This window comes from Propithecus coquereli, unplaced genomic scaffold (assembly GCF_000956105.1).
Source record: "Propithecus coquereli isolate 6110/MARCELLA unplaced genomic scaffold, Pcoq_1.0 Scaffold6, whole genome shotgun sequence".
NCBI classification, from domain to species: Eukaryota; Metazoa; Chordata; class Mammalia; order Primates; family Indriidae; genus Propithecus; species Propithecus coquereli.
This window is the reverse complement of record NW_012151951.1, coordinates 7,879,714-7,895,787: the sequence shown is the minus strand read 5'-3', so window position 1 is coordinate 7,895,787 and position 16,074 is coordinate 7,879,714. Positions and strand designations below refer to the sequence as shown.

At 33.7% G+C, this 16,074-nt stretch overlaps 1 protein-coding gene across 1 annotated transcript in view; it reads right to left on the bottom strand.

Moving 5' to 3' along the window:
- The window catches only part of ATM (ATM serine/threonine kinase), a 146,448-nt gene that overhangs the window by 119,652 nt on the left and 10,722 nt on the right, over positions 1-16,074 (bottom strand). The window contains 10 exon segments of the mRNA XM_012659127.1: positions 318-443; positions 1,003-1,128; positions 2,543-2,768; positions 3,614-3,709; positions 5,747-5,941; positions 6,757-7,128; positions 8,414-8,583; positions 10,008-10,171; positions 12,010-12,248; positions 12,868-13,033. Of these exon segments, the coding sequence (XP_012514581.1) occupies positions 318-443; positions 1,003-1,128; positions 2,543-2,768; positions 3,614-3,709; positions 5,747-5,941; positions 6,757-7,128; positions 8,414-8,583; positions 10,008-10,171; positions 12,010-12,248; positions 12,868-13,033 (1,880 nt within the window).

Below are 16,074 nucleotides of genomic sequence, written 5' to 3'. Positions count from 1 at the left end.
TGAGCTAGGCTGACGCCACGGCACTCTAGCCCGGGCAACAGAGCAAGACTCTGTCTCAAAAAAAAAAAAGGTCACCTATGTAATTATACATAAAAGTGGTAAGACAATCTCAGAAATCTTCCAGAAATAATAAAATTAATTTCATGAAAAACTCATATTACCTATTGCTTTATTCCTCTGGATATAATCTTTATTTACCATTCAATTTAATTTTAAATCACTTTATAAACTTACGAATGGACCAAAAAGCAGTAACACCAAAACCAGTAATCAATTCCCTGAAGAGGCTATACTATCAAGTAAGAAGAATATCTTACCTGGGTACAGTTACACAGGCAACTTGTACATAGATGCATCATATTTCTCAATGAACCAATTCTAGATTCCTCATTTATCTTATTTTTAAACAGAGTGATACTTTCTCCTGCACATTGCATTAGAGACTGTTAAAAATAGAAGGAAAAATCCAAATTCTAGTTAAAATTATAGTTTAGCATTGCTTTTTAAAGATTCACTTAAGAGATAAAATTAAGTGTTTTTAGAAGTTATACATGGTCATACAGTACAATTAATAATTGTAAACAATCAAAAAATGGACAAATCTTATACCCTGTTCTCTGCAAAATATACCATTGACAGAGCACTACTGAGAGAGAAAAAAAGAGTTTCATGCTTAGAGCCTACTTAATTGACAGCTTTAATCAAGGATTCTTTAGTATAAATGATCACAGGCAAAACTTTTAAAAATACAGATAAAAATCAGTATTTATGTGAATGAGATTAAATTTTAATGTGAGATTATTTCATTTACTATATTTATTGTTGGCTTACAATATTTTCAAATATTAAGGACACATAGTATTTCTTCTCAGACTGCATAAATGAAAGAGAAGGGGTTAACCTATATAAAACGTAATATTTTCCACACAAATATAACAATTTTCCCAGGAATACATTTCATTCAAATTTATCCAAAACTTCATTAGCATAAAATTGTCCTACCTTGGCTTTCTGGAATAATTCTGACTTATATGCTTCCTCTTCAGCTATTACACCCACGTAACAGTAGCAGCCAAGAACACCCACCAAAAGACTTGAACACCGGACAAGCGTTTCTGAATTTGTAATCTTAAAGTAAGCCACAAATAAAAATATACATATTTCATAAATAGTTTTGTATATTCTAGAATTACCTTTCACAAGAACAAATTTTCTGTACATATTAAGAAACAAAAGTTCAGTTACGTGAGTTAAAAGGTGGCCTATACCGAACATCTCTAAAAACATCGAAGAGATCACTGTAGAGTTATGACAAATAAGATTCTCAAGAAAAACAGCCTAAGTATCTCCTTATGGCCAAGTAGGATATTTTTTGTTAAAGTGGCATGTTGTATTACAGACACAAGTCCTTAAATATTTGAGGTAGAGATGAAAGAAAAGAAGAAAAAAATAGATTGACAGGCTAATAAATGTCTACAAGTCTTAGCAAATGAGCAGAAATTATATTAATATAAAGAGACATTAAAATGATACTTTCAGCTTCAGAAGGACAAGTGCCTTGACTTATTCAGCTTTTTAGACTCCACAGACTAGCACAAGCCCTTTTTGCTAGTAGATACTGTTTGTTCCTTCTAGGTTCTTCAGGTCATTTTCCCTGGATACTGAATTCACTTCTTTGAGTAACTTGCATGCTTTATTTTATTCAATAAATATTTTACCATTTACCATGTAATAAGGTACCGTGGAGGATACAAAGATTAATAAAAATGTATGTGCCCCTGAAGGAGCATCCGGCATAGTTTAAGAGATATTTGTGTACAAAACATATGTAAATACTCATAGTACAAAAAAGATGCTAACTGCCATTTAAAAATTTGAAATATGAAAAAAAAAAATTTGAAATATGAAAATTTATTATGGCTGAGATTATCTAAGAAAGACTTTAGCAAGGATTTTGACATGTAGATGATTTAAATACAAAGAAATAAGTAGAAAGATATTTCATGTTGAAAGAAATGAGAGTTTTGGCAAGAGAACAGCACACATGAAGAGAATTTGTGATTTTATGAGAACAAAGAAAATCACAGATGAGAAATTCCTAGATGACCTCTAGAAAATGGGTAATAGCTAGTCCATTTATTATCTTTATTTATCATTCCTCCCTCTTCAAATGCCACCAAAATCTATTAGATCTGTTTAAATTATGTCCTTTTCTGTTACTGTAACATCTCCCTCCTTTGTACTGAGAGGTACTTTTCATCATATAAACCCTACACTAAAATCCTTATTATTCCCCACTAGCCTACACAAAGAATTCTTTTATATCTACTGGAATCCTCAGTACAAGTAAAGCATTCAAATTATTATTCTTTAGTTTTCCTACATTCATGCCAAGTTTTTCTGATGTATAGCCCTGTACTGCATTTTGCTTTTAAAACCATGCTTCTCACCACCCTTAGTGTCTTTCCTGCCCCCATTTCTCCTAACAGTCTACCAAAGTTGAATCAAACATAAGCTTTACTTCTTTTTTTTAGCATCTCACCTCAGATGAGTAATTATTTAGAAGCTGTTCTGATAATCCCAGAAGACAATGATCCAGTGATTCCTTGAGATTTTGGTGGACAGAAAAGCCAATAATGGATTGGTGCTTTTCTATAGCACATTCTTTCACATTCGTTAAAAAGTTCATCTTGTCAAAAGTTGTCTGAAGAAACAATTCTTCTACTTCTGAGAATGAAGATTCTTCTTTATCTTTTTCATGTTGTTCACTTCAAGAAAGTAAGAGCTTTAATATACAAACTACCTAATGCTTCACCTCCATGTATTAGCAATATATTATAAATCAAAATATTATAGCATCTACGTCATTCAAAGACTGCTTATACAATTAATATTCTTTTAAGTGCTTCCCTTGGTTGGGCTGATACCTACTTGTATCACATTTCATAATTCAATAAATTTTACTATAGATAGACAAAAGAAATACAAGTTACAATTTCAAAGGCAAGTCCAGAAAGTATTAAAAAGAAAATAACACAGGAAATAAACACTGAGAATAACATTGTGTGAAAACAGGTTCCTTTTTTCACTTTCAATTTCTCTAAAAATGTAGGATATTTTTCATTTTATACCCTCTTGAGGGAGATTAGGAATCTTTACCCAGTGAGTCATTTTCGGTCACAGAAATAAAACGTAGTCTCTTAAGTCAATCAGGTAAAATCAGGGTTTTAGACTTTTTTTTGTTTTCAATTATCATTAGTTTTTAAATCTAACAAACAGTCAAATCTTACTTGATGTATAAAAATGGGTCACACCTTTAAGAACTCATTTCACGTAAACTTTATGTTAATTTCCCATAACAATTCAATTTTTTCCATTGGCACTTGTCATGTTACACTGTACAGTATTAAAAAAAAATAGTGACCTTGTATTGCAGAAGACAGATTACAATCATTGAATTAAAAGCTTTTCCCTGGCTAACAGTTGTGACTTTTTCTTACTTGACCAATTTAGTTGATAATTATTAAGACAGAGCCACCACCCTGCTAAAATTATCTTTGTAATTAAAGCTAATATCTTAAAATAACACAGAACCATATTGGTAATAACATACCATTCTGGCACACTTTGGAAAAAATTCATTGCAGCTTTACAGTTTTTCATAGTGAGACTCACAAGAATTTTCTCCACTACGAGATGAGGAAAATTGCTATAAAGACAAATAAAAAGATTCACTTAAAACACCAAAAGTCAATTAAAGAATCCTTTGAACTTAAACATCTATGTTTGGCTATAAATTTTGACCTCCAAAATTTGGATACTAAAATTACTTTCATCTGTACTGAATTTCTTAGTATCTGAAAGGAGAATTTAAAGATGACACACATTATGTTACTATCATTTCCAACATTACTTGGAAGCAGAATCATGTCTAATTTATTAATATCATTTCTGAAATACGTAAGAGGTTGTGAAATTAAAGCAAATGTACTAGGATCCAGAGATCTGTTTTCCAATCATTCTGTTCCAATTACCATCTGTGGAAAGGTTAAGTGGGCAAGCTGCTCCCTTTTCCTAGTGCATTAAGTCCTATTTCATCTTCCTCTTGTTTCCTCACCCAATTATTATACTATTAGGTCATCAAATATAAAACGTCCGATTTCAAATCAAAAGTTTAGTTTATTATATCTCAAACAAGAAGCAGTACAAGTAATCAAAGTATGTGCCTAAACTACCAACACAATTTTGCCATCTTAATGGTAGCTTGTTTATGCTAGCAGTGAAGAAGACTGGAGAGCGAGTAGCCATGACATCGTGAAAGGCCTTTACCACAGCTTGTTAAGAATTGAATATTTTTCCTTGCAAGAAGTGGTCCAAAGCCTGGAAGAAGTGCTACTCTGTTGGTGCAAGGTCTGGTGAATACTGTGGATGACAGAGAGGTTTCAAATACAGCTTCTGTAGTTTGAGCAGCATTGTTTTTTGTGACATGTGGTCTTGCAAGAAGACTGGCCTGTCTCTACTGACCAACCTTAGTTGCTTAATAGCAAGCATCCTCATCATTTCATCAGTTGACCAGGTTTCGTGAAGCTGTAGTGGATAATACCAGCACTGAACCACCAGACACCATTAGCTTTCTTTGATGAATATTAATTCAGCTTTGGAATGTGTTTCTGCACTTCGTCTTTATCCAACCATTGTGCTGAATGCTTGCAACTGTCAAAAAGAATCCATTTTTCATCACACATAACAATATGGTGTAGATATGGCTTGCCTTTATGTCACGACAGAAAAGGAAGGCAAGCTTCGAGACGATTTCTCTTCTGACGTTTAATTTGTGTGGTACCTATCTATCCAGCTCCTTTACCTTGCCCATTTGTTTCAAATGGTCCAAACTGCTGAAATAGTAATGTCAAACCTTGCTCTAATTCATGTGTAGGTTGAGATGGATTCGCTTCCACTGCAGCTTTCAGCTCATCATTATTCACCTTGGTCTCAGGTCACCCACATGGGTCATTTTCAAGATTAAAATTACCAGAATGTAATTTCTCCCACCATCGACGCACTTGTGTTTATTAGCCACATCCTTCCCAAACACTTTGTTGATATTTCCAGCTGTCTGCACTGCACTGGTTCCACAACAGAACTCACATTAAAAAATAACACAAATTTTGGACTTATCAATGATTTCACAAAAATTGCTCTAAAAAAAAAATTGGAAAGATAATCCCAAGCCAGAACATGCATTTGAAAGAATGAGGATATACCGTCACAATAAAAAAAAAACAAACAAGAAATGTCAAAGTGAAATGTCAGAGATATCAATTGTCAAACCTAGTATTTAAGAAAATCAAACATTCCATACCTAAAAATATAACACATTTCACCCAGAAGATACTCCCATTATGAATAAGGATCTAGGATCCACCTGAGTCAGATATATGGACCTATTTATATTAGATCACAAAGTAACACATAAATGCTCAAAGAGTTACATGCATGTGCTTCATATACACCCTCCCCCCCTTATTCTCACAGTAAGACCTTTTATTAAATATTTATTTCAGAAATGATCACAGCACAAAGACACAAAACACTATAAAAACAAAGGGAATGTTTAATATTTAGGGCTAGCTCTGAGAAATCCTGCATTATCATTATAAAATAAAACCATCTGGTATCAAATAAATGGAAGGAGCCTTATAAAACAAAACAAAAAATCAGCAGCATGCTAATGGACTGAAATTACCTGTGAATAATTGGAGGCAGTTTTGTACTATCTTCTAAGTCATCCTCTAAATGATAGAATAAGAGCCATTTCATAATCGATTCCCTTAAAGAAAAACTTCTATTTACTTCACATATATTTTGCTCTATTCCCATTTTTACTGTTTCTGGAACCACACTGACGGTCAGTGCCAAAGTCAAACAGCGCACTGCAGGACTATAACAAAACAAAAGACAGTTGTTAAAACTAAGCTCTTTGAGGGAGAGACATCTTGTCTATCTTATCTACCACCGTGCCTCCAATGCTCAGGACACTGCCAGGCACGTACATTTGGTCAACTTTTGTTGACTAAATGGACACAAAAATTGTAAAAAACTCTGATGACATTAGAAAAGATTCTTGATTAAAAACTCTTCTCTTAAAATAACAGCAAGCAGTATATCAAAAAAATTAGGTTTATGAATATTGAACAAATTCTAAATTATACATAGAAGAAATTTAAAATCAATAATTCTATAAAGAAATTCTTTTGGGTACAAATATATAGTTAAAGAAGAACTAAGACCTGGTGTTCAATAGATCAGTAGGATGACTATAGTAAACAATCTATTACAGATTTCAAAATACCTAGAAGAATTCAAATGCTTCTAACATAAAGAAAAGCTAAATATTTAAGGTGATGAATATCCCAATTACCCTGTGATTATATGAGTGTATGAAATTATCACATGAACCCTGAAAATATGTACATCTATTATATACCAAAAAAAATTTTTTTAATTGTAAAAAAGACATTCCTTAAAACCAGCCTTTAAGTAATCTCTGCCCATTTGAAACAAAATTCACATTTATTTATGCATTTATTAAGTCTTCCTGGCCAAACAACAAAAGCATCTGAAATAGAATTTAACTTTTCTTTAATTGAAGTATCAAACTCTGAAAATAATCAGGGATGTGTGTGTGTGTGTGTGTGTGTGTGTGTGTGTGTGTACCTATAAAATCTGATACAATTCATATTAAATTAAACTTACCATGAAGGTCTGCAAGCTGACCCAGTAAATAACTTCCAGAATTCTTTGTCAACCTCAACTAAACCACCTTGAATTACGGCTCTAAGTAAGCCAAAGTTTTCAGCTTGTATTTGTTCAGAACTTAAACCACGCAAGGTAATAGACCAAATTTTATTCCAGAGTTTCAATAAATCTGACTTTCGTGAGCTTTCGAGGTCTGATTTCTTGCCTTGACACAATGCAACTTCCATAAGGCATCGTAACACATATGGTGTGCGTTCCCCACGTCGCTGTTGAGGTAGAAGCTGGTATAGTATTATCAGTAATGGAGACAGCTCACAGTTAGGTAAACTCACAGGATACTTTGATATTAATTGAGCTGTAATCTGTAGCCTAAAAGAAAAAAAAAAAAGAGGATAATTTGAAACTATTCAATCCCATTAATAAACTAAGAAAATAAATATTTATATAGGGTACCCTTTTAATATCTTACTTAGAGTATCACCATAATCATTTTCCATACTACTCTCAAAATAAACTAGCTCTTAATATTTATTTGGTCCTACATTCTAAAGTGGCAAGAAGATTGATGTTTTAGCTAGCTGGGTAAGTTGCTATACCTCCCTTAAATAAAAATTTGAAAGGATACCAAATTAGCAATATTCTACTTCTGAATTATCTTGCCCATGTTCATTCTTTAATTACCAAAATTATTCCCCTAAATCAAGAAAACAAAGAAACCCCAAAATCTGTTTTTCCTTGACATTAATTCGGTTAATTCAATAAATGTTTGCTGTGAATTCTCTAGAATACGTGCTACTTAAGAATGGGAACATTATGTTATTCATCTCTGTATCCCTAATGCTTGGCACACAGCAGGTGTTCAATAAATAACTGTAAATAGACAAATTAAAGATTCTGAAATAGGCACCCTCAACTATGTAAACATGAGCTTAAGTAATAGGTACCTAATCAATAAGCTTTTTCCCCATGAGTCATTTGTATTTAAATATTTCATCAACATGGTAAAAATCAAAAGAGCATTGATCACAAGTTTGACCATAAACTCTAAATTTCTAACTGACCTTAGCCAAGTTGCTTAACCTTTTTGAGTTTCCATTTTTTTAGTAAAGCAAAATAGGCTGAACTGGATAAATTCTAAACATCCTTACCAGACCTAATATTTTGTGCTTCCACAGAATTCCATAATTTACTTTATTTAAATATTTGTGAATGCTATATAAGAATAAAGATGATAGAAAAAATAACCTTTTATCATGGTCAAAATTATTCTGTGATTTCTGAAGGTTATCTTTAACTTCTTCCTGATCTAATTCTATTAGGTGTTACACATACTAAAATCCCATGTTGAGGCATACAACTCAGTGAATTCCATGAGGCAGATACTACTGTTTGCCTACCAGCCATTCTCCCTTCTTATTTGCTAGACAATATTATTGGGAAAGGTGGGCCTGCCCCTGGTCCCAGCAGATGTACCATTAATGACTGATCTCAACATATCATGGCAATCATATTTCCCTTTTGTAGTATAATTGACTCGGGAGTAGAAAAATGAGTTAGTTCTGGCCAATGAAATGAAAGAATTCTACTGAAAGTTTTCTGAGAAAAATTAAATGAGACTAAAGTGACAGTGAATGAGAAAAAGATAACATTTTACCAAGGCACAAGATCAAAATCACTCTGTGACTTCTGAAGATGATCTTTTATTACTTCCCAGCCTAACTCTATTTTCTTCCTTTTGCAAGGTGCAATGTAATCACTAGATTCTCTTTGTGTAATGATATATGACTGAGAAATCTCCAAGGATCTGGTATCTTCATTAAAAACCTGTGAAATAAAAATAAAACCACTTTTTTCATTGCTACTGTCCTCTAATAGTTCGTTAGGAAAATAAATATTCCTTCTCCAATGAAGATACAGGGAACCCATAAAGTAAGAGTAATAAATTATAGAAACATATGACAACATATTAAGAAATAAACATTTTGCATGATAGTTGACAGTAATGGCACTCTCAGAAAGCAGATATTATCAAGTGATGTATTAGTTTTATTTGGTGGGAATATTTACTGAAAGCACCAAGAAATCTAAAAGTAAAACCAAAACCTGTATTTTCAAAGGCATTAAATTTTTAAATTTCCCATTAAGGAAATATTTGATAGCATGAAATTACTACCCAGGATGTTAACCAAATCTCTGGGGAAGAAAGTTTTACTTAAGAAATATTAGGCCATAAAGGTGATGAAGGGGTAAGCAAAATTACATAGTATATCCATACAACTGAATACTATTCAGGCATAAAAAGAAATGATTCATGGTACAACATGAATGAATCTTAAAACATTGTGCTAAGTAAAAGAAGCCAGACACAAAAGACTATATATTGTATGATTCTATTTAAATGAAATGTCTAAAATAGGCAAATCCATAGAGGCTAAAAGTAGATTAGAGGCTGGTTGCCAGGAGCTAAGAGAAATAGTGAATTGGGACTGAATGCTAAGTAGGTATAAGGTGTCTTTAGGGTGATGAAAATGTCCTGGAATTAGTGGTGGTGGTTGCATAACATAGTAAAAATACTAAAAACCACTGAAGTGTACACTACAATTTTCTTTCTTTTTTTTTAGAGACAGGCTCTCACTGTGTTACCCAGGCTGGAGTGCAGTGGTGCAATCACAGCTCACTGCAGCCTCAAACTCCTGGGCTCAAGCAATCCTCCTGCCTCAGCCACCCGAATAGCTGGCAGTACAGGCACATATCACCACACCCAGCTAATTTTTTTAATTATTTTTTGTAGAGAAAGTGTCTTGCTATGTTGTCCAGGCTCATCTCGAACTCCTGACCTCAAGCGATCCTCCCACTGTGGCCTCCCAAAACACAGGGATTACAGGTGTGAGCCACCATGCCCAGCCGGAATTGTACACTTCAAAACAGTGAATTTTATGCTATGTGAATTCTGGATCAATTAAAAAAAAGACACATTAGGGTTAGTCTCCTTATTTCCTATAGACAATCTTTTAAGAATGCAAAAGTTCATTATTAGTTTTTACTAAGTCCATACTAAGTCCATACCTGCAAAAAGCATTATCTAAGTTAAAAGGGTAATTCCAAATATTTTTGATATTTAATATTTTGAAAGGAAGAGTTACATGTACCAAATAATTCTATAGGCTTTTTATGAGAATACAGGTTCTAAAAGCCCAGTAAAAGAAAAATTAACAGGAAATTTTGCAATGTGACATGAACTACTATACCTGGTGACAAATATCTGCCATCAATTCAATCAAATTTTCTTTGACAGCAATATTACGAGATCCTGAAGAATATTTTCCTCTACTTCCTATATGACTTATCTCATTCACTAGCAGATCATATAAGTTGTGTAAAATACTTTGCCATTTTGTTGATCCATAAGCACCTGTAATCCAAAAAATTAAAATAAAATATATGTATATGCTCTGCCAACTCCCACAAAATTATTCAGCTGTCAAGGTGCATTGACATTAGAAAACATCTGGTCCAATCTTCCATTCAGTATTAATGTCTCTTCTGACAACATCCTTGACAAACTCTACTCTATAACAGTGTCCATTTTACATTTAGATAACTGTATTTGCTATAAATTTCTTCTATATTCTGATCTAAAATCCACCTTTCTCTAATTTATTCTCTCCTTGAGGCAAATACAATCATTAATATGTTTCCTCTTTCACATGAGAACCAAGTTCTCCTTATGTCTTTTTTTTGTCTAGAGAAAAACATTACCAGTTCCCTCAACTAGTGTACAAATGACATGTTACACAGACTTTTCACCATCCCAGTCATTTTTCCCAAGACACACTCCAGTCAATTTATGTCCCTCTTAAAATGCTGACTCCACAAAATCTGGTGAACATAATACTCCAACTGTGGTCACACTAGCATGGGGAGCAATATTAAATCCCACAAAGTATCATAAAATTCATTAATGTAACCTGAAACCACATTAGCATTTCTAGCAGCCTCATCATCATGTCAATTTTTAATTCATCCTAAATATGCAGTTAACTAAAACCCTAAACATGTTATACCACCTCCTAATAAGCCTGATCTTTATGCTAGTGAGAGGAGCTAGGTGAAAGATGAAAAACTATGAAAAGCCACCATTCTTTGACTTACGGTGGTTTCATGGAATATACACATCTACCTATACAAATACATACCAGAAGAGCCCATGAAAAACATACATAGCTACTTTTCATAAAAAGTGGCTACAGGTTGGGCATGGTGGCTCATGCCTATAATCCCAGCATTTTGGAAAGCCAAGGAAAGAGGATCACTTGAGGCCAGGCGCTCAAGTCCAGCTTGTGTAACACTGTGAGACCCCCATCTCTACAAAAAATTTTAAAAATTAAAAATATAAGGGGGACAGGGGGGCAAGGGCAACATACGTAACCTAAACATCTGTACCCCCATAATATGCTGAAATAAAAAAAAAAATTAAAAATATAAAAAAGTGGCTACAACAGTTTTCCTCCATTTTAGCCACTATTACTCAATGTGGTATGCTGTCTTAATAAGGTCATTATGATGAATTGGTCCAAAGGCTAGTACAAGCCCAAAGGCAATCCACAGACTGAGCATGTGGGAGCTCTTTAAGCTCCAGTTCCACCTAATATAGTTCATATCTACTGATAAGAACTATGCCTTCCAAGTAATACTGTCTTGGTGAAAGACAAGTATAAACTAACCAAGGAAGACAGGTGGTTCATTTCTGGTTTTCCCAGCAAACAGAGGCTTGGAGTAACTATGATGTCTAAGGCACCAATTTCCCCTTTCCACCTCACATTCCTATGAAGTTATATATATATCTTCCTTGGGAACCGAATCTGTTTTCAGTCCAATTTATCTACTTTATCTTCTAGTAAAAGCAATATGTGGATAAACATTATCCCACTTTCTCTCAATTCTTTTGCCCTTTAGTTTGTGTCAGACCATTTAGTACCTAATCAGCTGCTGGAGGGGAAAGTATCCCATATTTGTTTGTATCTCTCATAATATCTAACACTGCATTGAACAAATAGAAAGGCATGATAGAATTTGCTACTACTTCTTCAAATTCTAAAAACTATATAAGAAACATTCTCGTAACTAATAACATTATCAAACAGAGAAATCCAGAGGAAGTTCATATCCTCCCAGAGTATTGATTTCATTCTTAAGTGTCTATGCTTTAATGAAGAAGCAAATTTAAAACTGTAAAAACTTCCTTCATACCTTTTTCTTGGGTTTTGGCTCCTTTTGGATGATGGATATAAATTTGCAGTTGAAATAATTCAATAATTACTTCTTTTAAGGAATCATTAAGTCTATGTTGAGTCCAAATATAAAGCAAGGTAGGAAGAATTTCATCTCCTAATTCACACACTCGAATTCGAAAGTTGACAGCCAAAGTCTTGAGGAAGATAATAAGGGCTGCTAAGATATGATTTAGACCTACAGAGCTCTTTTCTTGTCTGTGACAAAAAAACAAATAAATTCAACTTGGCATAACCAGGGGAACAAACTGCACAAATTGAAGACAGTTATGAAGCTACATGCTGAAAGAAAAAAAAAATCTAATTTTCAAACAATAGCCTTAATTTCAAAAGTATTCATTAAAAAAAAAATCACAGCAGTACTACATAGCAACAACATTTAGTTCTTATTTGATAATAAGAGACCACTCCTGCTAGCTCTCCCTGTTGCTGAAACACTGTCTAAAAATAAACAAAACTGATGTGTAATATTTACCATTTTAAAATGTTTCACATTATAAATTGGGTAATACCAAATATACAAATACTTCCAGAATATATTCCTATTTTATTCTCATTATATAACATTCATCCTCAAAATAGGGAAAATGAAACTACTTAGAGAACATTTAATTTTCCTTGTCATTAGAACAGCAGGATAGATCTCCCAATTAAGAACACCATGCAGTGTTCTGCATATTGGATATTCAGGAAGTTTGGAACTGTCTCTTTAGGAACCCATTAGCTCCATTATTTTTTAATTATTGAACCTAAAACATGGTCTTGCAAGAAGATTAAATGAATTTCAACACAAAACAAAACAAAGAGATTAGATTACCTTGCACACTGAATAGCCTTGGGGAAAAAATCCAAAAATTTGGAATTTAATCCATCAGTTTGCGAACAGCATCCTTTGGTCACAGCATGAATTATTCTAGCCACTAAAACTCTATGAACGTCTTGCGAAGGTTTGAGATACAGCTTGCAGTACACAGAGAACAATTCTTAAAAAAAAAAAATACAAAAAAACTCAAAACTTATTATTAGCTATGATTTTTTTAAAAAAATCAAAGCATATTAAGTTAAATGTCACAATTCAACTTAAATATTCCATATAATCCTGTATAGAAAAAAATTTTAAATTACACCAACTTACATCTAACACAGTAAAAGTACTCCATCAATATTTAATTTTATATAAAATGCCTTTAAGATAGGAACTATAGGCAATAAAGTGTGAGAGCACCAGTTTAAGAGCCAGACCTCAGATAAGCTACTTAACATCTCTAAGCCTACATCCTTCATCTAGGCCTACCAAAGCACTCATTTTTTTATTAATGATGTTCAATTAATAATGTGCACTAAATGTGTCAGAAACTATAAAGTCTGTGAGATTTTACTCTACTCCTAACCTCACAAATCAGCATGACAGTTTCATGGCTGCAGGCAGAAGACATGAGATTCCTGATCAGAGAAAAAGGACAATTTATTTCCCATAGCAATTATAGTAGCCAGACTACCTTCATTTTTGCATCTGGTCCCCAATCTCAAGGGCAACATAAAGAGGGACACTTGACACAGTGCCAACAGTGGGCTGTGTTATAACAGAAAAACCCCAAGCTTTCTATAATGAATGGGCTGCAAGCAAATCTTTTGTTCTAGAGGAAGCCATCGTCTCTGTCTTCCAAGAGTGCTTGCTATACAAACATTTTTGAAAAAGTAACCTGGAAAAAAAAAGTAATCAGCATCTCTGCTTGCAATATGTGCAGAAATACAAAGTGCATTGAGAATTATCGCCCTGTACAATGAAAAGCAGAGTTCCTAATGCATGGCTTTCTTCTCAGTAAGAAATAGAGAGTCCTCAGTTAGTAAAGTGGGTAAGAATAACATCTATTGGTATCTTCCTTTTCAACTGTAAATGTCACATGATTCTGCAAAAATGGAGAGTTTAAAAATTGGAGATATTAAACACAAAAGAGTAAGAACAATATAAATACCTCAAACATTACATAGTAAGGAAAACAATTTTTTAAATGATTTCTATCATACTGTCTGATGTTATTTGCAGAACTCTACACCAGTGAGTGCTTTCCAAGGTGTTTTCACTGTATAGAATAGACAATCATAAAAATATGTGAGTTAATATACACAAACTTGGAGAAAAGAAAAGAGGAGGGGACATCTTTATGATTTCCTTCTTCTTATTGGTAGGGAGAGAGAGGCAAAATAGAAAAAGCCAATAATATAAGTAATTGTTTCTAATTAAAGCACAGAATCCAGGGCTTTATGTTAGTTGAGCTAAAATGACCCAAATTCTCCTAGAATCCTATATACTCCACTAGCAGGTGGTAAGAAAGCTGGTTTAAGACATTCAAAAAAAGTCTCAAAAAAAGAGTTCAGCTTCTTCAAAAAGGCTACAGTGCATTCCTCCAGATGACTTCACTTCCTCCATGAATTCAACACAAAAAAGCTCAGAATGCAGATTGTAAAACAATATGGTATGAAAAAGGAGTTCCTGGAGTTGAGAAAATAAAATTAAAGCTCAAATAACTTTAAATTCCTTGGGACTTTATACACAGACAATCATGTTACATACAAAAAGGAATTTATTTCTTCCCTTCCAATCTATATGTCCTTTATTTCTTTTTCTTGTCTAACTGCCCTGGCTAGACCCTCCATCCAGTACAATGTTGAAAAGGAGTGGTGAGAGTGGACAGACATCCTTACCTGGTTCCCAATTTGTCTTATGAAAGGTTTTGAATTATGGATTCGATTTCTTTAATAGTTGTAACACTATTTAAATTATCTATTTCATATTGGGTTTTTGATAGTGCATGGTTTTGAGAAATTTGTCCATTTAAATTAATGCACAGAGCTGTTCCTAGTGGTTTCTTACTATGCTTTTAATACCAACAGGATCTACAATTATATCCCATTTCATTTCTACTATTGGTAATTTTCTTCTCTATTTTTTTTTTAAGAGATGGGGGTCAGGCTGGATTCAAACGCCGGGGCTCTAGGGATCCGCCTGCTTCAACCTCCTGAGTAGCTGGGACCAAATGTGCTCACCACCATGCCAGGCTTTTAACCTTCTCTTGCTAAAGATTATCAATTTGACTGATGTTTTCAAAGAATAAACTTTCCGTTAGTCACTGATTTTTCTCTACTGTTTTTATTTTCAACTTCATTGATTTCTGCTCTTCTCTTCTGCTTGCTTTGAAGTTTTGGCAGTGTTTTTGTTTCTTGTGTTTTTTTCCTAGTTTCTTGAGATGGAAGCTTAGATTATTGATTTAAGACCTTTTCTCTTTTCTAATATAGGCATTTAATGCTATAAATTACCCTCTCAGCACACCTCTAGCTTCATTCCATAAATTTTGATAATTTGTAACTTCTATTTTCATCCAGTTCTAAGTATATTTTGATTTCTCTTGAGATTTCTCCTTCAGCTGATGAATTATTTAAAAGTATGTTACTTATTTTCACAAAAGTACCATAAAGGAAACGAGAATATTGTGGTAGAAAATAAAAGGAGAGGAACAAATCTAGGAAGGGCAATCAGAAAATGGCAGTGATGGCCAGGCACGGTGGCTCACACCTGTAATCCCAGCCCTTTGGGAGGCCAAGGCAGGAGGATCACTGGAGACCAGGAGTTCAAGACCAACCTGGGAAACACAGGAAGACCCCATTTGTACAAGAAATTTTTTAAATCAGCTGGGTGTGGTGACACGTGCCTGTAATACTAGCTACTTAGGAGGCTGAGGCAGAAGAATCACTTGAGCCCAGGAGGTCGAGGCTACAGTGAGCTGTGATTACGCCACTACACTTTAGCCTGAGTGACAGAGTGAAACGCTGTCTCTTAAGAAAAAAAAAGAGGCAGTAAAATTGAAGCTGAGACATGAAGAATACAAAGAAGCCAGCCACAGGGTAGCCTCTAAAAAGAAGACAAATGACCTGAAACAAAAAAAGGCTTGTACACTCTAAACAGAAATGTGTGATCCACAGCAGTATGAAAAAAATATTAGAGTTCCTATTTTTTAAAATTAAA